The sequence below is a fragment of the Dermochelys coriacea genome, chromosome 11 (assembly GCF_009764565.3).
Source record: "Dermochelys coriacea isolate rDerCor1 chromosome 11, rDerCor1.pri.v4, whole genome shotgun sequence".
Taxonomy (NCBI): Eukaryota; Metazoa; Chordata; order Testudines; family Dermochelyidae; genus Dermochelys; species Dermochelys coriacea.
The window spans coordinates 65,043,652-65,067,113 of record NC_050078.2 but is presented as its reverse complement, the minus strand read 5'-3'; the positions used below and the strand labels follow the sequence as shown (position 1 = coordinate 65,067,113).

General features: G+C 46.7%; 1 protein-coding gene across 3 annotated transcripts; it reads left to right on the top strand.

The window, feature by feature from the left end:
• The first annotated feature begins 1,116 nt into the window (after nt 1-1,116).
• IDH1 (isocitrate dehydrogenase (NADP(+)) 1) lies at nt 1,117-22,551 on the top strand. Of its 3 annotated transcripts, none has more exons than XM_038421592.2 (9): nt 1,117-1,274; nt 4,795-4,922; nt 6,997-7,288; nt 9,885-9,990; nt 12,614-12,791; nt 13,850-14,001; nt 17,610-17,750; nt 18,754-18,916; nt 21,559-22,551. In XM_038421592.2, the coding sequence occupies exons 2-9, from the start codon at nt 4,801-4,803 to the stop codon at nt 21,650-21,652; spliced, it is 1,248 nt and encodes a 415-aa protein (XP_038277520.1). In that variant the 5' UTR covers nt 1,117-1,274; nt 4,795-4,800; the 3' UTR covers nt 21,653-22,551. The 3 variants fall into 3 exon arrangements, 2 of the variants coding, with proteins under 2 accessions (XP_038277520.1, XP_043361599.1); XM_043505664.1 differs by lacking the exon at nt 1,117-1,274 and adding an exon at nt 3,537-3,606; XR_006278102.1 differs by lacking the exons at nt 18,754-18,916; nt 21,559-22,551 and having other exon boundaries at nt 13,850-14,739; nt 17,610-17,745.
• The last annotated feature ends 911 nt before the right edge of the window (nt 22,552-23,462 follow it).

Here is a 23,462-nt window from a genome sequence, read left to right as displayed (position 1 = left end):
AGCTGTGAAAGGCAGGGCTAGACGCTGAAAACTGATGTTGGGGTCTGATATCCCCTACAGCAGGGATAGTCAATAAGTGGACCATGGGGCCAAATCCAGACCGCCAGATACTTTTTTATTTACTTACGATTTGTTTTCTTTTCTCTGGAGTCTGGACCTTGACCAAGAATTTGAACCTTGCCAAAGAATAATTGACTACCCCTGCTCTACAGCCTGACACAGGACCACAGGGCTACGGTCTGATATGGGGGGGGTTGAGGGGCTTGGCTGGTAACCCATGGGGATACAAAACCCTGGCGGGGCCTCAGCCTCACCTGAGTAAATGTATAACCTTTGTGGGAGCATCTGCCTGCCTGGGCCTCCCTTCTTCCCACTGCTGCCTCCCCCTTCCCTCTGCTCCCACCTTTCCTCTACCTCCTTTCCCGTCTCTTCTCCTTCCTCCTCCCCCCGCTGTCTCCCCAGGGCTGGCCTTAGGGGTGGGCCACCTGGGCGACCGCCCGGGGTGCCATAATCAAGGGGGTGCCGTGCGGCGGTGCACACCACCCATGTGGAGTCAGAAACTGCTCCCGACTGGCAGGCGAGTGCTGCATTGGGGGCGGGGAGCACCCAGATTTCTCCCTGCTTGCTCCCAGGGGAGTAAGGGGGAGGCAAAGGGTGATGCAACACAGCTACTGCTCACCCCCCCAAGGGGCAGTAAGGGGGGAAAGGAGGAGCAACACCCAGTGCTCTGCGCCTCCAGGTCACTTTCCCCCTCTCGGCTGCTCTCTGCCTTCACCTCAGGCAGCCCCGGTGGGGAAAGTGCCCTGGACCCGCCCTGGCTCCCCGGTCGCGCCCTCACAGCGCCCCGGAGGAGCAGCGACGCCGGCTCTCCCGGCACCCGCAGCCGTTTCCCCAGCTGGGCACAGGAGGGAAGTGCAGGGGTTCGGGGTGCAGGAGGGTGGGGAGCCCCGAGGGGCAATGGGGGAGGGGGGGACTCCGTGCCCACGGGGGTCAGGGCCACCAAAATACAAGTTGGCCCGGGGCCTCGTTTTCCCCTGTGGCCCCGTTATTTCCCGCCCCCCGGCAGGGCCGGCCCCGCCCCGCCCCGCCCCGCCCGCGTGGGCCGCCCTCCGTGGCTGCCTGTTGGCGAGGCCATTGGCGGGCGCGGCCGGGGGGGGGCCAGGGCGAGCCGGGGGCCGGCTGCGCGCAGAGGCGCCGCGGCAGCCGGAGCAGGAGCAGGAGCAGGCGCAGGCCGGGTGCGGAGACGGCGCTGCCCAAGCCCGTGACGGCCCGAGGTGAGCGCTGCCCCGGGGCTGCCCGCGGGGCACCGAGGCTCCGTGGGCCGGGCTGGGAGAGGGAGAGGGAGAGGGAGGAGGTGGGTGCTGCACCGACGTGGCGAGGAAGGGGTCAGGCGTCTCGCTGGACATGGGGCCTGATCGCGGCTGGGGGGGGGGGGGGACAGCCCGTCGCCGCGGCCCCCCCCCCCCCCGGCCACCTGAACCATAAAGGCCGTTTACCTTCGATCTGTTTGCACGGTCCCCGGAGTACACGGTGTTGTGATCTGACCTCTGTACTTTACCCCCCCCCCCCGCAGCAAGAGCGGCGGCTGTAAACCAACCCCCCCCCCCACACACACACCCCCCCAGGCTGAAAACCACGCTCCGGCTTCCCGTGGTTATGAGCTTATGTGTTCCTCTCCAAGGTGCCACAAGTCCTCCTGTTCTTTTTGCGGATACAGACTAACACGGCTGCTGCTCTGAACCATGCCAAACAAAAGCTTCCCAACGAGGCTCGGTTGTTCAGCTTAGCTCACTGTTAGGTTATACAGACCTAGTCTGAGGGGAAATGCTTTTGGTTCTTTGTATAACCTAAAGTGTGAATTTCAGCCAGTACAGTTATAGCAGAACAACCTGCTCCATCGGGGAAGGCTGAAACAATGCAAAACAGCCCCCACTTCCCTTGAGCTGCCAGGGTGATAGGTTGACAGAGATCATAAAGCAGGTGGGTACTAGCTGAGAATGGGGCATGGCCAGGGCAGCTGGGGAGGCCGGTGTCTATTTGGGGCAGGATAGCTCAGTGGTTTGAGCATTGGCCTGTTAAGCCCAGGGTTGGGAGTTCAGTCCTCGAGGGGGCCGTCTGGGGCAAAAATTGGGGATTGTTCCTGCTCTGAGCAGGGGCTTGGACTAGATGACTTCTTGAGGTCCCTTCCAACCCTGATATTCTATGATTTTATGTATCCTGTGGACATTTCTTGGATGAGTGGCTTTTTTTTTTTTTTTTTTTTTTTTTGCAGGAGAGGTTAGTTATTTCACTCCAGAAGGGGTTTAAGCTAAACCAACAAAAAGCCACTCTTCTTCCAGAATAAGATTGTCTGTGCCGGGAGTTATAATGGCAGAGTTTTATACTGGTATAACAGGTAAAACTTTCCCAGGCACACAAGGCCCAAAACCAAATTCTGATCTCAGACTTCGCCAGCACTGCGATTCCGGCCACTGACGTAGCTGCACCATCGCACGTCTCTAATGTGGATGTGATTTGAACTGTGTAATTTGCAATAATGTAAATAGCAACTATACTATGCAATGAGCCTCTCCTAATGAAAGAGTGTTGGGAAAGTCCAATCCGGGCCTCTTTGGCTTGGTGTGTGGGCTGAGGATATGAAAGGGGAGAGGATGTTGTTTTAAAGTCCGTGCTATGTGGCAAGAATGTGGGAAACCTGAAAGGGAGAGATCAGTGAAGTAACTGACTGTCAGAGGTGAGAGATCAGTGAAGTAACTGATTGTCAGAGGTGAGCTTCTTAATAGGATGGCCAAATCCCATACGTAGAGATGTTCAAATCAGTGTTTAGGTGTCTACATGTTTTATTGTCTCTGTTTTACAGATAGGGAAACTCAGGCTCATACACCATAGCCATACTAGGGAAAATGTTATTAGTTAACATGTTTAAATGCATCTTTTAATTTTTTTTCTACTGATGACAAAGCCTAGAGTGGGCAGCAGCCAAACATTCAAAAATGATCACTTTTGGTTGCCTTATTCTGGGCTTACAGATGCCCCAAAATCAATGGCCTCTTTCTTGAAAGTGTTGGCCTAAATGAATTGCTAAAGTCACCCAGAACCAGAAAAAGAACACAGAATCTTTTAACCAGTAATTCTGTGCCCTAAACCCAAGACCCTTCTCCCTCCTCGTCACTGAAAAAAACATGTTTGAAAATTGGGCCTGGAGTATTTATATGTGTGGGCTGAGCCTACTATGAGTTCAGCCAAAGTTTTGTGAATGGCCATTTATATAGTGACTTGTAATAAGAACTAGGCAACCATATCTAATATTGGCAAGGATGCTATCTTTGGATAGAATAAAAATTTTTACCTTTAAAATGTTTCAGATTGGTTGTTATTCAAATTGATGTGTCCAGATGGGATTATTAGTAGCATAAGGCTGCAAATTATTGCCACTTTGGAAGGTGGGTTTTTAGAGGAAGTAAAAAAATGAAGCATGATCTAGTGGTTGGAGCACGAGACTGAATCAGGAGTTCTCTGTTCTGTTCCCAGCTCTGCCCTGCACTCTGTGTGACCTTGGGCAAGTCACTTAGCCTCTCTGCCTTGCTTTCCCCATCTGTAAAACAGGCATGCTACCCCTTTCCTACCTCATAGCTCCCTGTGAAGCTTAAGCAATGTTTGTAAATGGCTCTAAGATCCTCAAATGAAAGCTGCTATATCAATTATGAAATATTTATATTAATTATGCCATTACTTTCACTTTAAAAAGTCTCTAAAAATTGACTGGCTACATGAATGCTCAATAAGAATTACTAATGCAAAGAATTTTTACTGTCAGTAAGGATCAATATTTACATATTAGGGCCCCAAATCTGCAAACACTTATGCTTGTGCATAACTTTACTCATGTGAGTCGTCCCACTGAATCCAGTGAAACTACTCATGTACATGAGGTTATGCATGGGTATAAGTGTTTACAGGATCGGGGCCTTAAACATGAGTTTCCTGTATCTAAGTTGAGAACTTAAAATAACTAATGAGAACTACGTTGCTGGATTGCGTTTGAGAAAAAATTGCCAAGTCATAGCTCTTGTGTAACCAGAAGTAGTAACCAAGCGATTGTAGCCATTTGGAAGTAGAGCATAAAGTGTTTGAATAGTACCTTTTGTTGACAAGGATCAAGATGCAAATAGGAACCATATAGAATCTTGGTGGAAAATATTTTTAATGACCCTTGACTCCAATACTTTAGGAGTACTCTGTTTTCAGAAAACCGATCTGTTCCTGTACTTTAACCCCAAAAGTAAGACATTCAAGTAAAAAGTTGTATTTGTATATCCTTGGCATTTCTGTATCAATGTGACATCTTACTCCTGGAGGGGAAAAAAAGAGCAGTGATGAGTTGATCCCTACTAAAATGAATATGTATCACCAACCTTAAGCATTCTAAAATCGTGAGTCTGGTCCCTCAAAAATCATGAGATTGGCTTAGAAATCATTAGGGTTTTTTAACTAATAAATTTAGAACTCTCTTTATTTCCCTTCTGGATTTTGAGCCTTTGGGAGGCACTCAGGGCACGTTTTCAACCTTCTCTCCACAACCACGAGGATAGAAACGTACATGAAAGTTGAGATTCTCCCCTAATCAGAAGCTTCCAGGAGCTGGGGCTTTAAGAAGAGCACCAAATTTCAGGAGATTCACAATAAAATGAGAGTTCACTAAAGGACTGGGACTTTTTTTTTTTCTGTTCATGTTATAAAAATGTGCATTGCTTAATATATAGAGAGTTGAGTTTGTTTTTACATCTTATTTAGTTCAAGATGTCCAAAAAAATCCATGGAGGGTCTGTTGTGGAGATGCAAGGAGATGAAATGACTCGGGTGATTTGGGAACTGATTAAAGAAAAGCTGATTTTTCCATATGTGGATCTGGACCTGCACAGGTAACCATACATATGCATCCGATGAAGTGAGCTGTAACTCACAAAAGCTTATGCTCAAATAAATGTGTTAGTCTCTAAGGTGCCACAAGTCCTCCTGTTCTTTTTACATATATTGTATATGGCTGATTTAGTGTTGTTGGGCATTGGTTTATATTTTTGTATATGTGGGGTTTATACCTTGTCAGAGAACTGGCTCCCATGAACGTCTCCCCTCTAGCACTCAGTGCTCCTCTGCTTGGTTTGCAAAATGATTTGTTCTGAAGACCACCAGGAAGGGCTCGGTCATCTACTGAAAGCCAGTACTTTGTGGTGAGAAACCTGTTTGCCAAAATGTCTTCGCTATGACCTCATTCCTGCAAACACTTTCACTGACAGTCTCCTTGCATGGTGTAGGCCCAGCAGTAAGTGGATTAAACTGTGCTACGCCTCTTAGAAGGGACAGCACAAGAGTCAAAGCCCAGGTGTTCAGTTACCACCTTTGGACCTCCTTAATGCTGGGCTGCTCTAGGTCGAGTAATGCCTCCAGTGTTAGAGCCGCATGCACAGCTGCCTGTATGCTTTATGCAGCCTAAGTCAGCTGGAATTCAGAGCGTTTCAGCCATTTCTCCTTAACCCGCTGCCCTCAGCACATCCCTACACGGACAGCTCTACTGAATGATAGTATTGGGCTCCCATTGGCCTTATGCCAACATGAGGGAATTCCCCACAGGGCCTTTTTACCCGTTTAGGCTGCTGGAGTGGTACAAAGGGGCTGTTGCAGGGGATGGAACAGGATTAAGCCCTGTTTGGATTAGTCCGTGACTGTTCACACTTCTCACCATTTCATAAACTGTATCCATCCACCTTTGCTCACCTCCACAATAATAAATAGGAGCAAGTTTTTAAGAAAACGGGGAGTGGAAAAAAATCACACCTATCAGAATGTGATGACACTGCCTACAAGACTTATTTTAGCAAAATAAAGAGCTATTCCTTCCCTTCCTATCCTCAAAGTAGTAGGTCAGAATTACAGTGGCAGCAGCAATGTTCATGGTTTTTTATTTTCCCAGCTGTATGGAGAGATCTGCAGTGCTGTCAATCATTAGTCAAACCCACTGAGTCTGACCTTTTCCCTACTTACAAAGCAGTTTGCTTTTGTTCTGGAGACTCCACCTCTTACTTGCCCAAGATTTACTGCTTGCTGGTGCCAAGAGGAACTTGCAGGAACCTAGCAGCTTATTGCACCCACACACTGTCTAGAGGAGAGTCCATTCTTAAAAAGTGGGGAAGAAGACTGAGACTGTCTTCCCAAGCACAGTGGATACATTAATGCCCTGTTTTACACGTCACTGATTATACTTTGAGGACAAATATGCAGAGCACAATTGTTCATAAAAACAGTCATGAGTATAGTAAACGTTTTCCCCTCCACTGTTTTAAAGAAATATGTTCAGATGTACTTTTAAAGCGTAACCGTGTGCTGACTCCATCATCATTGGTATTATTGTTTGTGGAGTCCTGTTGGTGTGCTTAGTGTTATGTATTACGCAAAGAAAGCCACAGTCCCCGCCCCAAGAAGCTTGCAGTAAAAGGGTATAATTCACTCAGGGTTTATGCTGATTTGCACGCAGGCAGAGGGCCCCATAACGGAAAGTCCATTGGGGAAGGCTGAAACAATGCAAAACAGCCCCAATTTCACTTGAGCTGCCAGGGTGATAGGTTGACAGAGATCATAAAGCAGGTGGGTACTAGCTGAGAATGGGGCATGGCCAAGGCAGCTGGGGATTCAGGCATCTATGTATCCTTGCAGCAGATGCTGTTGGTAGGGCTCCTACACAGCCTCAACCATAAACTAAAGCCACCCCTGCATCCTCACCTGCAGAAATCTTGAGGGAAGATACTGCTGTTAAGACCATCTACCTTCCCTTGTTTTGACTCCTGCTGGAGTGCAGGTTGGCTCGATGTAGATACCAGTAATGACAAAATTCTAGGATTGTGTGTCTGTTGTCCATTTTTATCATGTAGGACCATAAGCATCTTAGACTGATCAATCCGGTGACTTTGATTATTGATTATTTTGGGGGGTTATTTGTAGCTATGACTTGGGCATGGAATGTCGTGATGCGACCAATGACAAGGTGACAGTAGAAGCAGCAGAAGCGATAAGGAAGTACAATGTTGGCATCAAGTGTGCTACTATCACCCCGGATGAGAAGAGAGTGGAGGAGTTCAAGCTGAAGCAAATGTGGAAGTCTCCAAATGGGACAATTCGAAACATTCTGGGTGGCACAGTCTTCAGGGAGGCTATTATCTGCAAAAACATCCCCCGGCTGGTATCTGGATGGGTGAAACCCATCATCATTGGCCGTCATGCTTATGGGGACCAAGTGAGTTACTACTTTAGGGTCATTCTCTGTTTCTTTTTATTTGTACTTTATTTAGGTGAACAGTCTTATCCCAGGGAACAGGTCTGGTACAAAACAGCATGTGCCTGATATGCATGTGATATCTCTTAAGAGCCATATTTTAGCTGCTTTTGCACAGATCCACGAGGGGGTGGAGATGCACTCATCATGCTCCTGCTTATTAGCTGGTCGATGACTGGAGCTACTGCAGTTTTACTAATCTACAGAAGCCTATGCTGGAGGTAGAGTGCACTCTTTCTTATTAAAGAGTGTAGTAATTACCAACTGCCCCCAAGGCAAGCTTACTACCTTAACAGTCTAGAGACAGAATGTCTCCAGCGACTGTTCCCAAGGCCCTCCTCCCTTCCCATTGCAGTTATGATTGTATAAGAGACTCTACCCCTAAATTTTTTCCGTCCTCTTGTCCCAGTGTTGTCAAATTGTCTGAAGTACTTCCAGGTAGCCCAACATCCAAATTACTTCTCGATTCTCCCTGTTTTCCACCATGGGCAGCTTTTGTAGAGCTAGGACTCATTTCATGCAAAAAACAACCCGAAACCAACAAAACCCACTTGCTTGGTTACTTTATAGATTGTTTTTGCCTGGGGAGACTGGACAATGGTACCTTGGAAGCCTCAGGCTTCATCATAAGGTGGAACATTCCTGTTCTTTAATGATAGCTAACGCTGAGAGAGCTGGTGTAATATGAAGCTGAGAGTGTCCTCTAGTATTCTGAAACATGTCAATCTATTAAACTGGAACATCCATTCTTTGGCAGCAGAACACACCCACCCGCCCCCCGGGAAATCCCACTTTAACGAGACCTTTAGAGGGAGGAAGAAAAACATTTTGTTGGGGAAGAGGAGTCTCATTGCCTGCCTTACTCCTGTTCACTAGGCACAGTTGTGCCAAAAGGTTTATGCAAGTGAGCTAATGAGGAGCTGGTGGGTGTTTTTGTTTTTTGGCAACATACTAGGTTCTTTCCATGTCATTTACTTGTCCTGTGTTAATGAACACTGACATTTTATTTCAGAGTAGCAGCTGTGTTAGTCTGTATCCGCAAAAAGAAAAGGAGGACTTGTGGCACTTTAGAGACTAACCAATTTATTTGAGCATAAGCTTTCGTGAGCTACAGCTCACTTCATTGGATGCATCCAATGAAGTGAGCTGTAGCTCATGAAAGCTTATGCTCAAATAAATTTTAGTCTCTAAGGTGCCACAAGTCCTCCTTTTTCTTTTGACATTTTATTGTTTATTTGGAGTTACAAATAAATCCTGTCATTTGAGCACCTGATTTAAATTAAAAGTTTGATAGCCTAGTGAAAAAGCATTTGTCCTTCTTTGAGTGATTGTCCGCACAGATCCCACTCTCAGTGCAGAAATGGTTGAGGGAGGGTTGAGTTTTGTTTTGTTTTGAAGCGGTTCAAGTGAAACAAAATGGGGTGGAAGGCTGTGTGGTCCCATGGGAAAGATAGCGGACTGGAAGTCAGACCTGGGCTCTGTTCCCAGCCCTGCCACTCACCTGTTGTGTGATGTTGAGCAAGTCACAGCAGCTTAGTGCCTCAGTTTCCCCATTTGTAAAATGGGAATAATGATACAGACCTTCTTTGTAAAGTGCTTTGTAATCTATGGTTGAGTGTTATAGAAGAGCTAGGTAAGTCATATGCTTACTTAAAATGCAGGGGACAGCCGAGTATCTAATTCCTAAGAGCAAAAAGAAATTGCCGAGCCCATACCTCACAAAAAAGAATAATTAGTATTATGTCTTTAAGAAATAAATCAAGAGCACTGAATAATTAAGTAGGCAGTGGAAATTACAGTAGGCTAGACAGTATGTTGATAAAGCAAAAGAAGTGGAAACTTGCCAGAGCAAGTGATTAAAGTGAAAGGAATAATAGATGGGAAGAGGTAAAGGAAAAACAGCAAGCCGTAGAGCTTGGGGAAGTTGCAGAAGAGCTTAAGAACAGAACATTACTGATGTCAGCAAGGAAATGGTGAGAAGGCTCGAAGGCTGTAATGGAGAGTAGCCTGAAAAGAACCTAATGACGTTTACCCAGAGCAATTTGGAAGATGATGATATACGTTTTTCGTAGCTAAGTTTACAGTCGTGATTTTTTTTTAGGGTGTGTGTTGCCTGCGTGGGCAGTTTTCTCCCATTTGCAAATCCCAGAGAATGATTGATTGTTACTGTAGTTAGGCCTGTTTGGAATTCAGGTCTCAGAAGTGGAAGGCTAGACACTAGTAGCATAATTCACGGCCATTGCCAAGATAGTGTAGTTTGGTGCATAGTTGTGTTAATCCAATTATGAAATGGAATCAATAGAATTTCCCAGAATATCCCTTTTCCCCCTTCCCCACTGAATATTAAAAATAACATTTTTAGAGACTTGCCACTTTAAAATGTCATCTACATCTGGAAAATGTCAGTTTCTGCATGTTTCAGCTCTTTTAGTGCATCTATTTCCACATTTTTCCTAGGAATGTGAATTGCTATTTGACCAAACATGACTATTTCTCTTGCAGTTTACCTGTGTCTTGGATGAAACTAGTAAACTTAACTCTTCTCTCTTTTGTACAGTACAGAGCAACAGATTTTGTTGTACCTGGGCCAGGAAAAGTAGAGATGACTTACACACCAAAAGATGGCGGTAAACCAGTGACCTATCTGGTCCATAACTTTGAAAGTATGTATGGTGTCACAAAAGCTGTGATTGTAACTGGTATTTGGTATGATTCAAGTTGATGGGTGTGTCAAATTCACTGCATGATACAGCATCTATACTTTTACCGGCTTATTTCATTTGTGTGGGAGGGGAGGAGAACTTTCCAGTGCTGAAAGTTGATTCAGTTTTGTTGGAAATCATAAAGCAAAGAAACAAAATACAAAACACACATGCACACCAGACTTACCACTTCTCATGCATCTTGTGTGACACTTGCGCCATTGGTAGCTATGTCAGGCACTGCCCTTCACTGATAACAGAGAGAGAAATTCTCACATCGCAAACTCACCACCATGCTTTGGACTAATTGGCAGATTCTGTCAAAAAGCCAAAAATTGCTTGGAGCATGAGCTACTTCTGTTACTCCTAGAGGAAATCCCCTCCCCAGAGATCAGGGCTGAGCCATGCTGGCAGGGTAGTGTGTGGGTTCCCAGCCCTGCTGCTGCACACTAGATAAACAAAGCACTTTGTTCACCAAGGCAGTCAATCAAATGCCTTTCACCAGCACTACGCCATGCAGTTGTGTTGAACCTGAAGTTTATGGTTATATGTGAATTATGTACAAATGTGCAAATTATCTTCTTTAAATTATTTTCATGAAAATGTTACACTTGAGGATGTACAAAACTTGGTAGCTATGAGACCCCGAGCCCTAAAAGTTCTTTGGAGGACCTTGTAGTCAATCCCATTCTGCTCTATACGTCACTAAGCATGTCAGGCTGGGTGCCAATTTGCATGCTATGACTAATGGAGACTGGTGATTTGTATTCTTGGATCCTATTCTAACATACTTGGGTTTGGCTTCTTATTAACACCCAATGTCATCTTAAAACAGCTTGGCTTTTGTGACAAATAATCAAACCTGCTTCAGTCATGAAAAGGTCTGGCTGTTTCCTCAACTACCACCAGGTACCTCGGTAATAAGACTCAACTATTTATATCATTACCAGGAAAACACATAGGCAGTGGTTCAGTTATCTTACGAGGCACTCCTTCCAAAATTATGTTTTGGGTTTCCAAATGAGGGATATTGTCATAAGAAAATTTACTGAAAAATATTTTGGCCAGTGAGACATTTCAAATTAGAATCGATCCTGCAGACCCAGGGAAACCTCCCATTTAAGCCAGTGGTAACTTGGCTTTGAAAATGATAGTAAAGGTCGAATGCATTTGGATAAGAATGAGCCCATTTCAGGTTTCTCACTAACGGCTCCAACCAACTCTTATTGAGGTCAACGAGAAGACTCTCATAGAGATCAGTCAGTGGGAACTGCCTTATTGAAGTCAGTGGGATTTTGTCATTGATTTAATCAGGCTCAGGAACCTCAATCTTTTCATTTTAGTAATTGTCAACAGTAAGAAAACAATTCCAGTGTGTCTGGTTTTGCTCAAACTCATGGCAGATACAACAGCCTCTAGTAAATTTCACAATTCAATGAAGAGGGAAGGGGCTGTGTATGCTGCTGTGAAGCCTAACCTTCTGTTCTTCCGACCAGACGAGGTGACAGGAGAGTTTGGGGGAATTGCGTTTCCATGGCTGACTGGCTCTGTACTTATTTTTAAATCTGTAGCTCCTGTTGTTCTCAATAAAATCTCCAGAGTTCTCCTCTGTGATATAGTTGTTTCTGCTTCAAAGGGTGATTCCACTTCTATATGCCACACACAGTTTTATGTATGTACTTCAGACTAAATAGGAAATTAGGGAACGTTAATGTATCTCTTAGAATGCTAGCTGGGCCCACCCTGCTGGTCCACAAGCAGGTCTCTCCTTCCTCCTCCCAGGGTCCGTACTGAGGAAGGGATTACAAACTGTGGAATGGAGGACATGCACAATTTTCCTGCCTTTCCCCTCAGATATACACAGGCCATGCACAAGCTAGTCAGAACACTGTCCAGGCTGTGTTGTCTCTTCACTATAGCCTTTATGGGGGTTCTAGGAACAGGAGAGACTTCCTTGCAGCCTGGTGACAATGAACCTGTTATCTCAGGGAGCCAGGAGAGGCTACACAGAGGTCCGAGCCAGTGAAGAGATGCAGGGCCTCCACAGATGAGTGGGTCCCGGGACCCACCACGTATGGAGCTGCTCCCACAGCCTTTGTCCACATTGCCCATGGTTAAACCACCACCTCAAAGAAGTAGGATCTCCCACAGCAATTTCCTCCCCAGAAACCTTTTCCATATTTTTGTTTTTGTTTTGTTTTGTTTTTTTCCCCCTCTCTGAGTGGTGGTGATCTGGACCATAGTTAGGAGTCACTGAGGGGAAACTACATCTGACCTACAGCCATGTAAAAAGTTACTTAAGCTTAAAGATCCACCAGGAACCATGCCGAGATCCATGCCTTACAGCACTGAGAGAATTAGACAAATCATGCACATGTGGGAGGAAGAGTCCTATTGTTTGTAACTGAATTCCATCCTGTTACACTTCACAGTTTCTAGGACTGCATCAGGAAAGACAGACTGCCGAGAAGGATTCCAGCCTGCTGGCTGGGAATTCTATAGCATGCCGTTAGAAATGGGGTGGGATTTTTAGCCAGTGTTGTTAATTCTTATTTACTGTTCTCTTTTCTCCCTTTGCTGATAGGCTGTGGTGGTGTAGCTATGGGAATGTATAACCTTGACCACTCCATCAGGGATTTTGCCCACAGTTCTTTCCAGATGGCATTATCTAAAGGCTGGCCCCTGTACATGAGCACCAAGAACACCATTCTGAAGAAATATGATGGACGCTTTAAAGACATCTTTCAGGAGATCTATGAAAAGTAACTAGTACAGATTGTTACTTCCGGTTTTTCTCTTCCAGAGCATTTTTTCTGTAGTAGAAAGATGGTTCTCTTATTCTTTGTGAACCCCCCCTGTCAATTCAGAGCCCAAACCTGTGAAGTGCTCAGCACCTCCTACGAAGTGCTTAGCACCCCCCGCTCTCATTGAAGCCAGGATGGGGCACTCAAGCATGTGCTTAAGGGCTCTCCTGAATCAAGGCTTTGGTGTCCATCTCCACTGGCATCTATCGATGATAAAAAGAAAGCTCTGGAGATTTGGATGGAGTCATGGAAAATCCCTGGCTAGTTGCTTTAGAACTTGAACCTCACTAATTTTTAGAAGAGCACTGCAAGTCTTCTGTCTTTAAAATGTACATATTTATACTCTTAAAATGGCTTACATTATAAAGAGGGAATATGTCTAGATTTTGGTAAATTATTGCTTGGCCTTTTTTAAAGAAAGTATCTTGTCCCACAGTTCTTCTAATTAACCAGGGAGGTCCTTGATTATTAGACTCCAATTGACCCCAGAAATAAGATCACACACAATTCACTGTAAATTTGTGTCAGAAGCACGGAGCCATATTCTCTTCCCATTCACCAGTTTAATCCCTTTAAATGCAGCTGAGTTGCTGTTGATTTGTCTCAGTGTAAGAGAGAACACCATCGGGCCTACTCATTCTCAAAGCTGAATTCATGAAACAAATTATTTTAACAGTGTTTCCTCTAATTTATGTTTGCTCTTTGTCACATATTTGAGGAGCTCAGCCATTGGTTGTCTTCTCCCCTCCTCCCCCCCCCCCCATCTTTGACTGGTGATATGCCATCTTTATATGCATGCTTCATAAAAACCTATAAAACCAGGAGCAAAATGTATTATGTACATCCTGTCTTTTCAGGTGCTGTTCAAGGCACATAAACATCTTCATCTCAGCCCACAGGCTCTTTCCTCTCCCATTTCCTCATGGAAGTTAAGGATTTCAGCCTTTCACCTGTATGTTTCACTGACCAGAATTGTAATTGCCAGAAGCTACCTGGTGGTTTTCTTGTTTTTTCAGAGAATACAGGCCCCAGTTTGAAGCCCAGAAGATCTGGTATGAGCATAGACTAATCGATGACATGGTGGCTCAAGCCCTGAAATCTGAAGGTGGCTTTATCTGGGCCTGTAAGAACTATGATGGTGATGTGCAGTCTGACTCTGTGGCACAAGGTATGACCTGTTACTGTTACCTAAGCTTAGCTCAGCAACATGCTGGAACAGGAAGGCCACCAGCCTCTCACAGAGCATATCATGGCATATATGATATGCACATGCTTATCCTAGAGCCACTACTTTATCTCAGAACTGTTTGCAGTTCACAGACTCAAGAAAACTAAGTATGAGATGCAAATTTAGCTTTTAAAAGTGACTCTCAATTGGAAGAGTACATCCACCTTCTATTTAGACTTCTTTGTATGATGGCTGTTCCAGTACTACAACTACTAATTGCTTTAAACCCAAAGTGCTTGCACCAGTAGCTGGGATTTGGTCACCAAAATGCCTGCATGACTTAACCCAGGGCACAGTGACGAAAGCTGAGCATGGAAAGGTCACCATGAGCAAAAAAGAAATTGTAATGACATAAAAATGTAACCCAAATGCCAAGAGCCAGATAGATATTGATATGAATAAAATTCATAGCTCTTGGTAAGAATTCTACGCAAAGATGTGGTCTGTTGGCATATGTGTGGCACTCTCAGGAAAAACGTCGGTTGAGTAGTGTTCTTTCTTTAGCACCATCAGCAAATTTTTCCTCACACAAAACTTAGAGGGATCCTTGTTCCTTGGCCCAAGAAGCTTCCAGTGACCCAGATCTCAGAGACCTGGAAGGTGAGAACGTGACATGAGCTCCCAGTTTTGCATCCCCACAAGCTCCTTCTGCCAGAGGGTATGGCACCAGGAAAACAGGTTTTGTGTTTTTGTTTGTTTGTTTTGTTTTCCGTTTCCTCAGGCTCTTATCTGTGGCTCTGTCTGTGGGAAGGAGCACTCAAACCCAGTGTAAGAGCCTGATCCCATAAGTTTTAAGGTTCATGAACACCTGTTCAAGTATGGGAGTTCCAAGCACTGGGACTTTGCATGCTGAAGAATGTAGGGGAAGGAAGAATGGCCTCTGCCCCATGTGGCCAGGGCTGGATTAACCCATCACTGGACCCTAAGCAAACATACATTTCTCCTGGCCCAGTGCAGAGGGGAGGCTCTGGTAGGGTGACCAGGTGTCCCAGTTTTAAAGGGACAGTCCTGATATTCAGGGTTTTGTCTTCTATAGGAGCCTATTACCAATCCCTTACCAATCTCCAATCCCTACCCCCATCCTGATTTTTCACATTCGCTATCTGGCCACCCTTGGCGCTGGAGGGTCGGATTGGAGCGAGCCCACTCACCCTACCGTGGTGGTTCCTGTCCCGTGGGGTTGGGCCCTGCTCCAGGCATTGTGACCTGGTGCATGAGGTTATAGCACAACTCGGGTTTGGCCCGGTTGCCCCTCTGTCATGACAGGGGCGGAGGGAGGTGGCTGGGCCAAACCTGACGCTGCACCGGGTCACAATGTGGTCACAATGTGCAATGTCCGGAATGGGGAGCCAGGCCTAGACCTGTGGGATAGGAACCACTGCTGCAGAGTGAGGGCAGGGTGGACTGGCATTCTCCTCTGCCCCGGGGTCTCCCTTCCATGCTAGGCCAGGATTAGGGTTGTGGTGCCAGGGTGAAGGGTGGTTGGTGCCCCTTTGGTGGGGCAAGGCACTGGAGGAGGAGGAGGACACTGGCCTATGATTTTAACCTCCTGCCCCCACAAATCTGGGTCGTAGGCATGTGCTTGGTTTGCCTGTGTATCAGTCCAGCCCTGCATGTGGCTAGGGCAGAGGACAGGAAGTCAAGAGACTATAGTTCTATCACTGCCACTGGGTCCATGTGACATTAGGCAAAGCCCTTCAGTCTTTATTTCTCTCTAAATCGGGGAGGAGAATAATACTCGCCTACCACACAGAGGTTGCAAGGCAGAACTCATCCATGTTTCGGAAGTGGTTTGAGATCCTCCTAAGGAGATGGCATGTAAAATCAGAGTCTTATTATGTTAGACAGAGCGAGCCAGGTCTTCAGCTGGTGTACACAAGTGATTGATGTTCCTAGACCATGTCACTTTACACCAGTGGAGGATTGGGCCCAAATTACCCCAGATGATCAGGTGCGGCGTAGAACAGAAACTTAAATCTCTGTACAGGAGCAAGTTTCTCCTCCCACCCCCAAAGCCCTTTATCTCATGGAACCTTTCTGTAGGAATGGAGATGACCATGACAAGATAAATGTGGGGAATGAGTAGGGTGACTATATTTCCCAAAGGGAAAACGGGACACTACGTGGGGCTGGCCAAGCCACTTGCCTGAGCCCTGCCCCCATCCCTGCACATGGGGCTGGCCTGTACCTGGCCCCACTCTACACCGCACACTGGGCTGACCCAAGTTGCTGGCCTGAGTTCTGCCTCTCCCACGTCCAGGGCTCTCACCAAGCCCAGCCTGCTCCCTATGTGGGGCTGGCATCATTCCTCGCCTTAGCCCTGTTCCCTCTCCCCCACCCTGCCCACGCGGCTGGCATCGCTGCTCGCCCAAACCCCGCCTGCCCCCACACAGCTGGCATTGCTGCTTGCGCAAATACCGTTTCCCCTCCTCACAGGGGTGGCATTGCCGCTTACCCCCCGCACGTTCCTCTGCGCCCCACTTGGAATGCACGCCCCACTTTCTTGGCAAAAATGGGCAATTGTCCCATTTGCTCCTGCCAGCTGATGATCAATTGGCAAGAGCAAACAGGACAAATGCCCATTTTTGCCCCCCAAAAAAAAAAAAAGTCATCACAGCTGGGACATGGCTTAAAAAAGGGACTGTCCCGGTCAAAACGGGACGTATGGTCACCTTAGGAATGAGGATTGACAGCAAAATACATGAACAGATAAGAAGCAGGGCAGTGGAACTGGGAAGCGGGGCAGGAGGAGTGCGCCACAATGGAAATATTGTGGGGGCTCTGCCTCCAAGTAAACTCGCACACGCCGGGGTGGGGGAAGACAAGAGCAGGATCCACTGGGGCTGGAGCAGCTGCAGCAGAGCCCAGGATTGGGCCAGGGAGCGGGACTCGGAGGGACTGGAACGGGCCTGGGAGCAGATAGGAACCCAGCCTGGACCTGGCTCCTCACGTCTCCCCCAGCCAAGTCTCAGTGCTTCCCCTCATTTCCTCCACTCCTATCTCTGCACCCTCCCCCCAATAAGGAAATCTTCCGTTCCTCCCACTGCCGCTAGCTTTTCCTAGGCTCGTTGCTTTTTTTTCCCCTAGGAGAAATCTCTCTTGTTGGAACCAGCGAGTGTGAAATGAAATGCAAAATCCAATTGCTAAACAGCCCTGCTGCTCCCATCTCCTTCCCATGCTGCCTTGCAGTTTTGGGTGACTCTTATTTCAGAGCAGTGGGAGTCAATGGGAGAGGAGAGGTGCTCGCAGACTATGAGCTCATTGGTAGGAAAAAAGTGGCTGGCTATGGTGAATATGAATTTGCTTGAAATGGGGCAAAATGTCTGCAGTTTTCTAGTGGCTTTGGTGAATAACTTCTATTATTCAGACACTTGGGAGCAGCTTCCTAAGTCAGAACTGAACAAGTGGGTGTTTTAGTATTTAATGTCTGCCTGGTATTCAGGAATACTGCGTTTGTTTGGCTTCCCTTGTGGCTTGGCAGAGCGGTGTAGCTTTATCAAGTTGGGGTTTTCAGAGGAAGACTTGACCCATTCGATTATAACCTGCAGGGTATGGTTCTCTGGGGATGATGACCAGCGTACTGATCTGCCCAGATGGCAAGACAGTGGAAGCAGAAGCTGCTCATGGCACAGTGACGCGTCACTATCGCTTGCATCAGAAGGGTGAAGAAACTTCCACTAATCCCATTGGTAAGATGCCTTGGGCTTCTCTGACTGATTGCTACATGTAAGAAGGAGTGAAGACTGAGAACACGCGCATTGTTCTTTCTGCAAATTCCTGCATCACCGAATACCACACATGCTAGTTGCATGATAATTCGTGCATCTGATTTGGTACTTCTGCAGTGTACAGTACAAGCAGCTTGGAACTGAATGCATGGGAACAGTGAATCGTATACAAAATCTAATCTGAGATGTTCTGACATCTCTGCATTAATGGTCTAGTAATGGCACCACTGAGTTGTTTTACTTTCAAATAAAATAGGTATTCACAGCTGATAAGCACAAGTGAGCAGAGTATAGGTTTGTCTATGTGAACGCTTAGTTCACAGCAAGCCGGGATGTAAATCTACCCTGCACATGTGGACCCTGGTGTTATGCTCAAATGAGTTCCCTCGTGTGCTTTATTCTACTCCTGTGTAGTTTAAAGCACACTAGCAACTTTAAGTGTGGGGCAGCAGGGTCCACATGGGCACTTAGCACGTGGCAGGCTCCTGCAGGATAGATTCGCTCCCCAGCTGGCCGTACATTATGTGTATGTATCAACAAGCCCTATAAAATCATGCTGAAACATCATCTGCACTTGCCCGGAGAATGAGTGTAACATGTTATGGGGAAGTAATCCGATTCCAGCTTGTATGGTATTTAATAACTTTGGGTGTTTTAATTGCATGTAGCTCTTCGTATTGGCCTTTGTTCATCTCCATCATGTGCCACGGAGAGGAGCGAAAGAGATACAGGAGCATTAAAAAAAAATCAGGAATAGCACATGGGGCTGCTTTAAAAAACAAAGAAGAGACAGTAACATGAAGTCACTCCTGTTCGCACTCCAGATTTTCCCTGAAAGTTCAGCGTTTCTCATTAACCTTCATCAGTTGTTGCATTTCTTACATGGGGGATTTCTTACTTGTTTGTGACAGTGCAGCCTCATCTTATTGTTTCAGCAGTACAATTATACTCGCTTTCCCTTTAGCCTCCATTTTTGCCTGGACTAGAGGACTAGCTCACAGAGCTAAACTGGATAACAACGCTGATCTCAAGAACTTTGCCACTGCCTTGGAAGAGGTCTGCGTAGAGACTATAGAGGCTGGCTTCATGACAAAGGACTTAGCTGCTTGCATTAAAGGTTTACCTAAGTAAGTATGCGGTGTCTGCACTGCCCTTAAACTGGTCCATGGCATTGCTGGTAAAGTCTGTAGTGACCAGTAGTGCATGTCAGGCTGGTGGGGGGTACCCAGTGATACCACTGGGGGGTACCCAGTGGTAAAACCACTGTTTATTATTATTTGTATTACCGTAACAGCTAGGAGCCCCCATCATGGACCAGGACCCCTTTATGCTAGGTGCTGTACAAGCACAGAATAATCATAGTAGCTGGCTCTTAAACATAGATCTCAAAGCACTGCCCAAAGAAGGTCAGCATCATTAGCCCTATTTTACAGACCAAGAAACTGAAGGTCAGAGTGGTGAAGTGATTTGCATAGGATCAAGAGACTGTCCCTGCCCCCGCCCCCAAGAGCTTACAATCTAAGTAGCTCAATCCATTCTGTCTGGCCAATGGTGTAAGAGCCCAGGTTGACCGGAACAGACTGGGAGACGGTTACCGTGGGACAACTGTCTTACAGTGACACTTGCTTTTATTAAATACAAGTGTGATCTGCACTAGTATGAAGGCTTGGTTTCTACACCTCCTAAAACCTACAGACAATTACTCTACAGAATTCTGACCATTCTCTCCTTCACGTGGTGAACTAGATCTTTTGTTAAGGGTGTCGGGATGGCCTTGCATACCATTTGAGCTGCATATACAGTCACAAAGTGAGGCATGTAAAAAAGGGCCAATCAGATCCCTCATCATGTCCTTCTACTGTCTGAACATTCTAGTACAGAACTAAGCCCAATGTGAGTTGGTCCTGTATTAACCTGTTAACAAGGGATTGAAGAGAATTGTGCATTGTATAGTTCAAGACTGACTCTGCAACATCTTGGGCAGGCCACTGTATTTACACTTTCCCTATCAACTGTAATATGTGGCCCAAGCCTCCACATATCTGATGCAAATCAGAACCAGTCTTGCAACTTTTCCAAGGATGGGTGAGAATTGCCTGTAGGCGGGAGGAGCATGTTGTTTTACTGGCAAAGCAATTAATATACACGTTCTCGTTATAAATCAGTTAGTGTAGAGCGCCATATAGCCTAAGACCAGTGGCAACAACAAAACAGGTAAAAGGGAAAGCAACCCTAGGCAGAGGTTGTTTTAATAGTCTAAGAACTAGGTGTGGCGTACGTAAACAGGAGCTGCAGGTTCAAATCTGGGGGAGGGCAACTCAGTCCTTTCTGAGGTAGGTACGATATGAAAGTCTTGTAGATGAGACCTTAAGTGATGTCTTGTCTGCTCCGGGGATCTAGAAGATTTTCATAGGAGGAGGGGTTTGCCCTTCTCTTTTTTTGTCCAAACATTTCCCCCTTCCCTTACTGTTGGCACCCAGCATAGTACACGGTTATCTGCATGTCTGCTGCATTCCTGTAGTGGCTTCATTTCAGTGCTGCTGCCTACATAGCTGATCCTTCTGGCTGAAAGGTGCTGATGTGGGTTTTACACTCTCCTAATGCAACATTAAGCTCTTTTAGAGACTGTTGAAGCATGGTTACTTCTGGGTTTTGTTTTACATGAATTCTGAATGCAGCTGTAGCCACAGTCTGTCCAGGAGGATGCTCCCCACCCACCCCTCATCCCCGACCCTCCGGATCTTATCAGGCCCCTGCCCCACAAAACCTCGGTCCTCTCCCATCTGTAACTTGAGCCGGTTGTGCGACTTGCAGTTGGTTAGTTTCTGAACCACGCTTAGAAAACAGCTGTGCACGCTCATGCTCCAAACATTCCATTTCCTCACCCTCGTGTCCTGCCCTGACACCAAGTGGGAAGACCTTTTACCACCTATGGAGGGTGAGGAACCCTGGTGGACCAGCCTGTATTCCACCTTGGTCCCACAGCAGACTGGGGATATAAACTGGCGGTTCCTTCATGGAGGCATAAGCACGGCCGTGTACCTGGCATGGTTCACCTCCCTCATTGACACCTGTCCATTTTGCAGCATCAGGGAGAACCTGGTGCACATCTACATCTTCTCCTTAGGTTCTGGCTGCCCTTTTCCCCGCATCTCCTGATTTATGCATGCCCTATCCCGGCCCCACTAAGTCAAGAGATCTCCTCATCAGCCTCCTCTTAGCACTGACCAAGGTGGCCATCTATTAAACCAGGAGGAGGATACTGGATGGGAAGTTGCTCTGCAATTGTGGGGCCTATTTCCACTCCTCGCTTCGATCATGCATCCGGACAGAGTTCCTCTGGGCTGCGTCCACTGGCTCCCTAGACACCTTGAAGGAGTAGTGGGTACTATCTGGGGTTCTCTGCTCGGTGTCCCCTTCTGGATCCCAGATTTTGGCCCTTTAACCTCACTCCTGTCCCAGTTTTTCATTTGTTGTCTCTCAAACTTGCTTGAGCCCTGGGCTCAGTAGCTCCTCCCCTTAGGCTGAGGGAGGGGTCCTGCCCCCCATAACACAATAGGTGTTGTTGCCTAGCTCTCTGTCACACTCCCCTTCAGTCCTTTTGCAAGGGCCCTTGTACAGAAGTAACCTTCACGCTATAAGTTGATCAGTGTTTTATACAACTTCTTCAGTAGCATTATAACTCAAAGCCTGAAGAGCATTTTTCCCTTTACGCTTGGCAGCATCAGTGCCTTAAGGTGGTTGTTTCATGTGTTTTTTCCCTCTGCAGCGTGAAGCGTTCTGATTACTTGAATACCTTTGAGTTCATGGAGAAGCTTGCTGAAAACTTGAGCATGAAACTAACCTCGCAGCCCAAACTGTAAGTTCAGACGTCAGGAAGCGCTCCGCAGAGAAGCCCGCCTCTGTCTGATGTCTGGCTTACACTGTGGTGTGTAACATTTCGCAGTACTGGGAGAATTGACACGGTCACCTTTTTTTTTTTTTTAAATGAAACCTGTTTAAAAACCTGTTTTAACTCATTAACTGCTGCGGTGGGGTGGGGGGTCTATTTCGCCAGCCATCTGAATGTGGTAGGACACCTAACAACATTCAAAGCAGGCCAGGGCTTCCCTCCTCCTCCTTGATTTATCCCCCCCTTCTGCCTCACTTCAAAACCCAAAACCAGAGGATGATGCATGAGTGGTAACCTACTGTACAACCAGTGGCAACCTACTGTACAACAGACATGCAGAAACTGGAACAGTCCTCTCTTCTCTCGCATCATCCATTGACTGTGCCAGCAATACAGTAAACTCCATCTTTTCAGTAGTCTGCCTTATGAATGCATTAAAGCAACTTCCTTGATAATGGCAACGAGAGTGCAGTAGCCTGGTGATGAGGGGTTACTTGAATCAGAGCTATAGCAAAGAGAGTGCACTTAATGAATGCTGGAAGCTTGTTTCAGTTCCCTAGGGTGAATGGCTACTAAACCCATGATGTAGGGGGGGGGGCAATAGGCTCTGTATTTCATTATATACCCTTCTTACTGTATGGGAGGCATGGGCACTGGTAGGAGGTAACAATTCCTAGGTATTTCATAAAGGTGCAATTACTCAAGCTGCTTTCTTCAGGCAGCTGAATGCTTCTCATTCAGTCTCCTATATCATTGTGACACTTCAATGTTCAGCATTATGGTCTATTGTGAAACACTATTCCAGCCATGGTTTGTTTTTTTCCCTTGAAGGGTATTTTAGTTCGGACTAAAATAAAACCAGAACTAACATCCTCTTGTCTCTTCTCGTGTGTGTGGGGCGGGGGGGGGAGGGGGGGGACAGAACTATCCAAAATAAATCTGTTTGAGGCAGGGGGTCCTGGGAGGGGGCGGTCAGGGGACAAGGAACAGGGGGGGTTGGACGGGAGAGGGGGGCAGATAGGGAGTGGGTCCCAGGCTGTTTGGGGAGGCACAGCCTTCCCTACCTGGCCCTCCATACAGTTTCCCACCCCAATGTGGCCCTCAGGCCCAAAAGTTGGCCCACCCCTGCGCTACGCAATGTAATATGGTTGAGGCCCTACCCAGCTCCTTCTTTACCTATGACCTAGTTACATACAAACAAACAATTTCATCACGCCTACAGGGCCCCCAGCCTGACTGCTGCTTGCTACCGCCCACCTCTCTTAGGCTCTGTGGCCTTGGCTGGTAATCTCCCGGTGACGGTGGGAAGCCCCAGAGCGGTTAGTGGAGCAAGGGATAGTTAAGAATTTGCCTGCCAATGAGAGCTATTAGTCTGTGGAATAATTTGCCATGGAATGTGCTGGAAGCCCTACCCATTCCACATTTAACGCCCTACTGGACACTACGTTTGAAGATGTGCAATATGGAACAATCCTGCACTGGCTGGGGAAAGGGCTAGATTACCTTGTAGTTCCCCCCTCGCCTACCACCCCCCAAAACCTCTGGATTCTATGAGCATGGCTGTGGAAGTTGAGAGTTAACGTGTGGGGTTGGAGTAGAGACCCCAAAAGTACAGATTTCCATGTGGCCACATAAGCATAAAGCTCCCAGGCTTAGATGATGGATCATTTTTTACAATGCAGAAAAGCGGTAGGCATCTTACAGAACAAACAGATGGTATCGTACCCTCTAATAGTAGATGTTATGAGCAGTAATAGCAAACAACAGGAAGAAGATGGGAT

Bases quoted from the DNA above. Each gene is read 5' to 3' on its own strand.
- IDH1 (XM_038421592.2), top strand. From the start codon at position 4,801: ATGTCCAAAAAAATCCATGGAGGGTCTGTTGTGGAGATGCAAGGAGAT. The intron at 4,923-6,996 runs GTAACCATACAT...GGTTATTTGTAG, and splicing joins GTGGATCTGGACCTGCACAG to CTATGACTTGGGCATGGAAT. The intron at 7,289-9,884 runs GTGAGTTACTAC...TCTTTTGTACAG, and splicing joins GTCATGCTTATGGGGACCAA to TACAGAGCAACAGATTTTGT.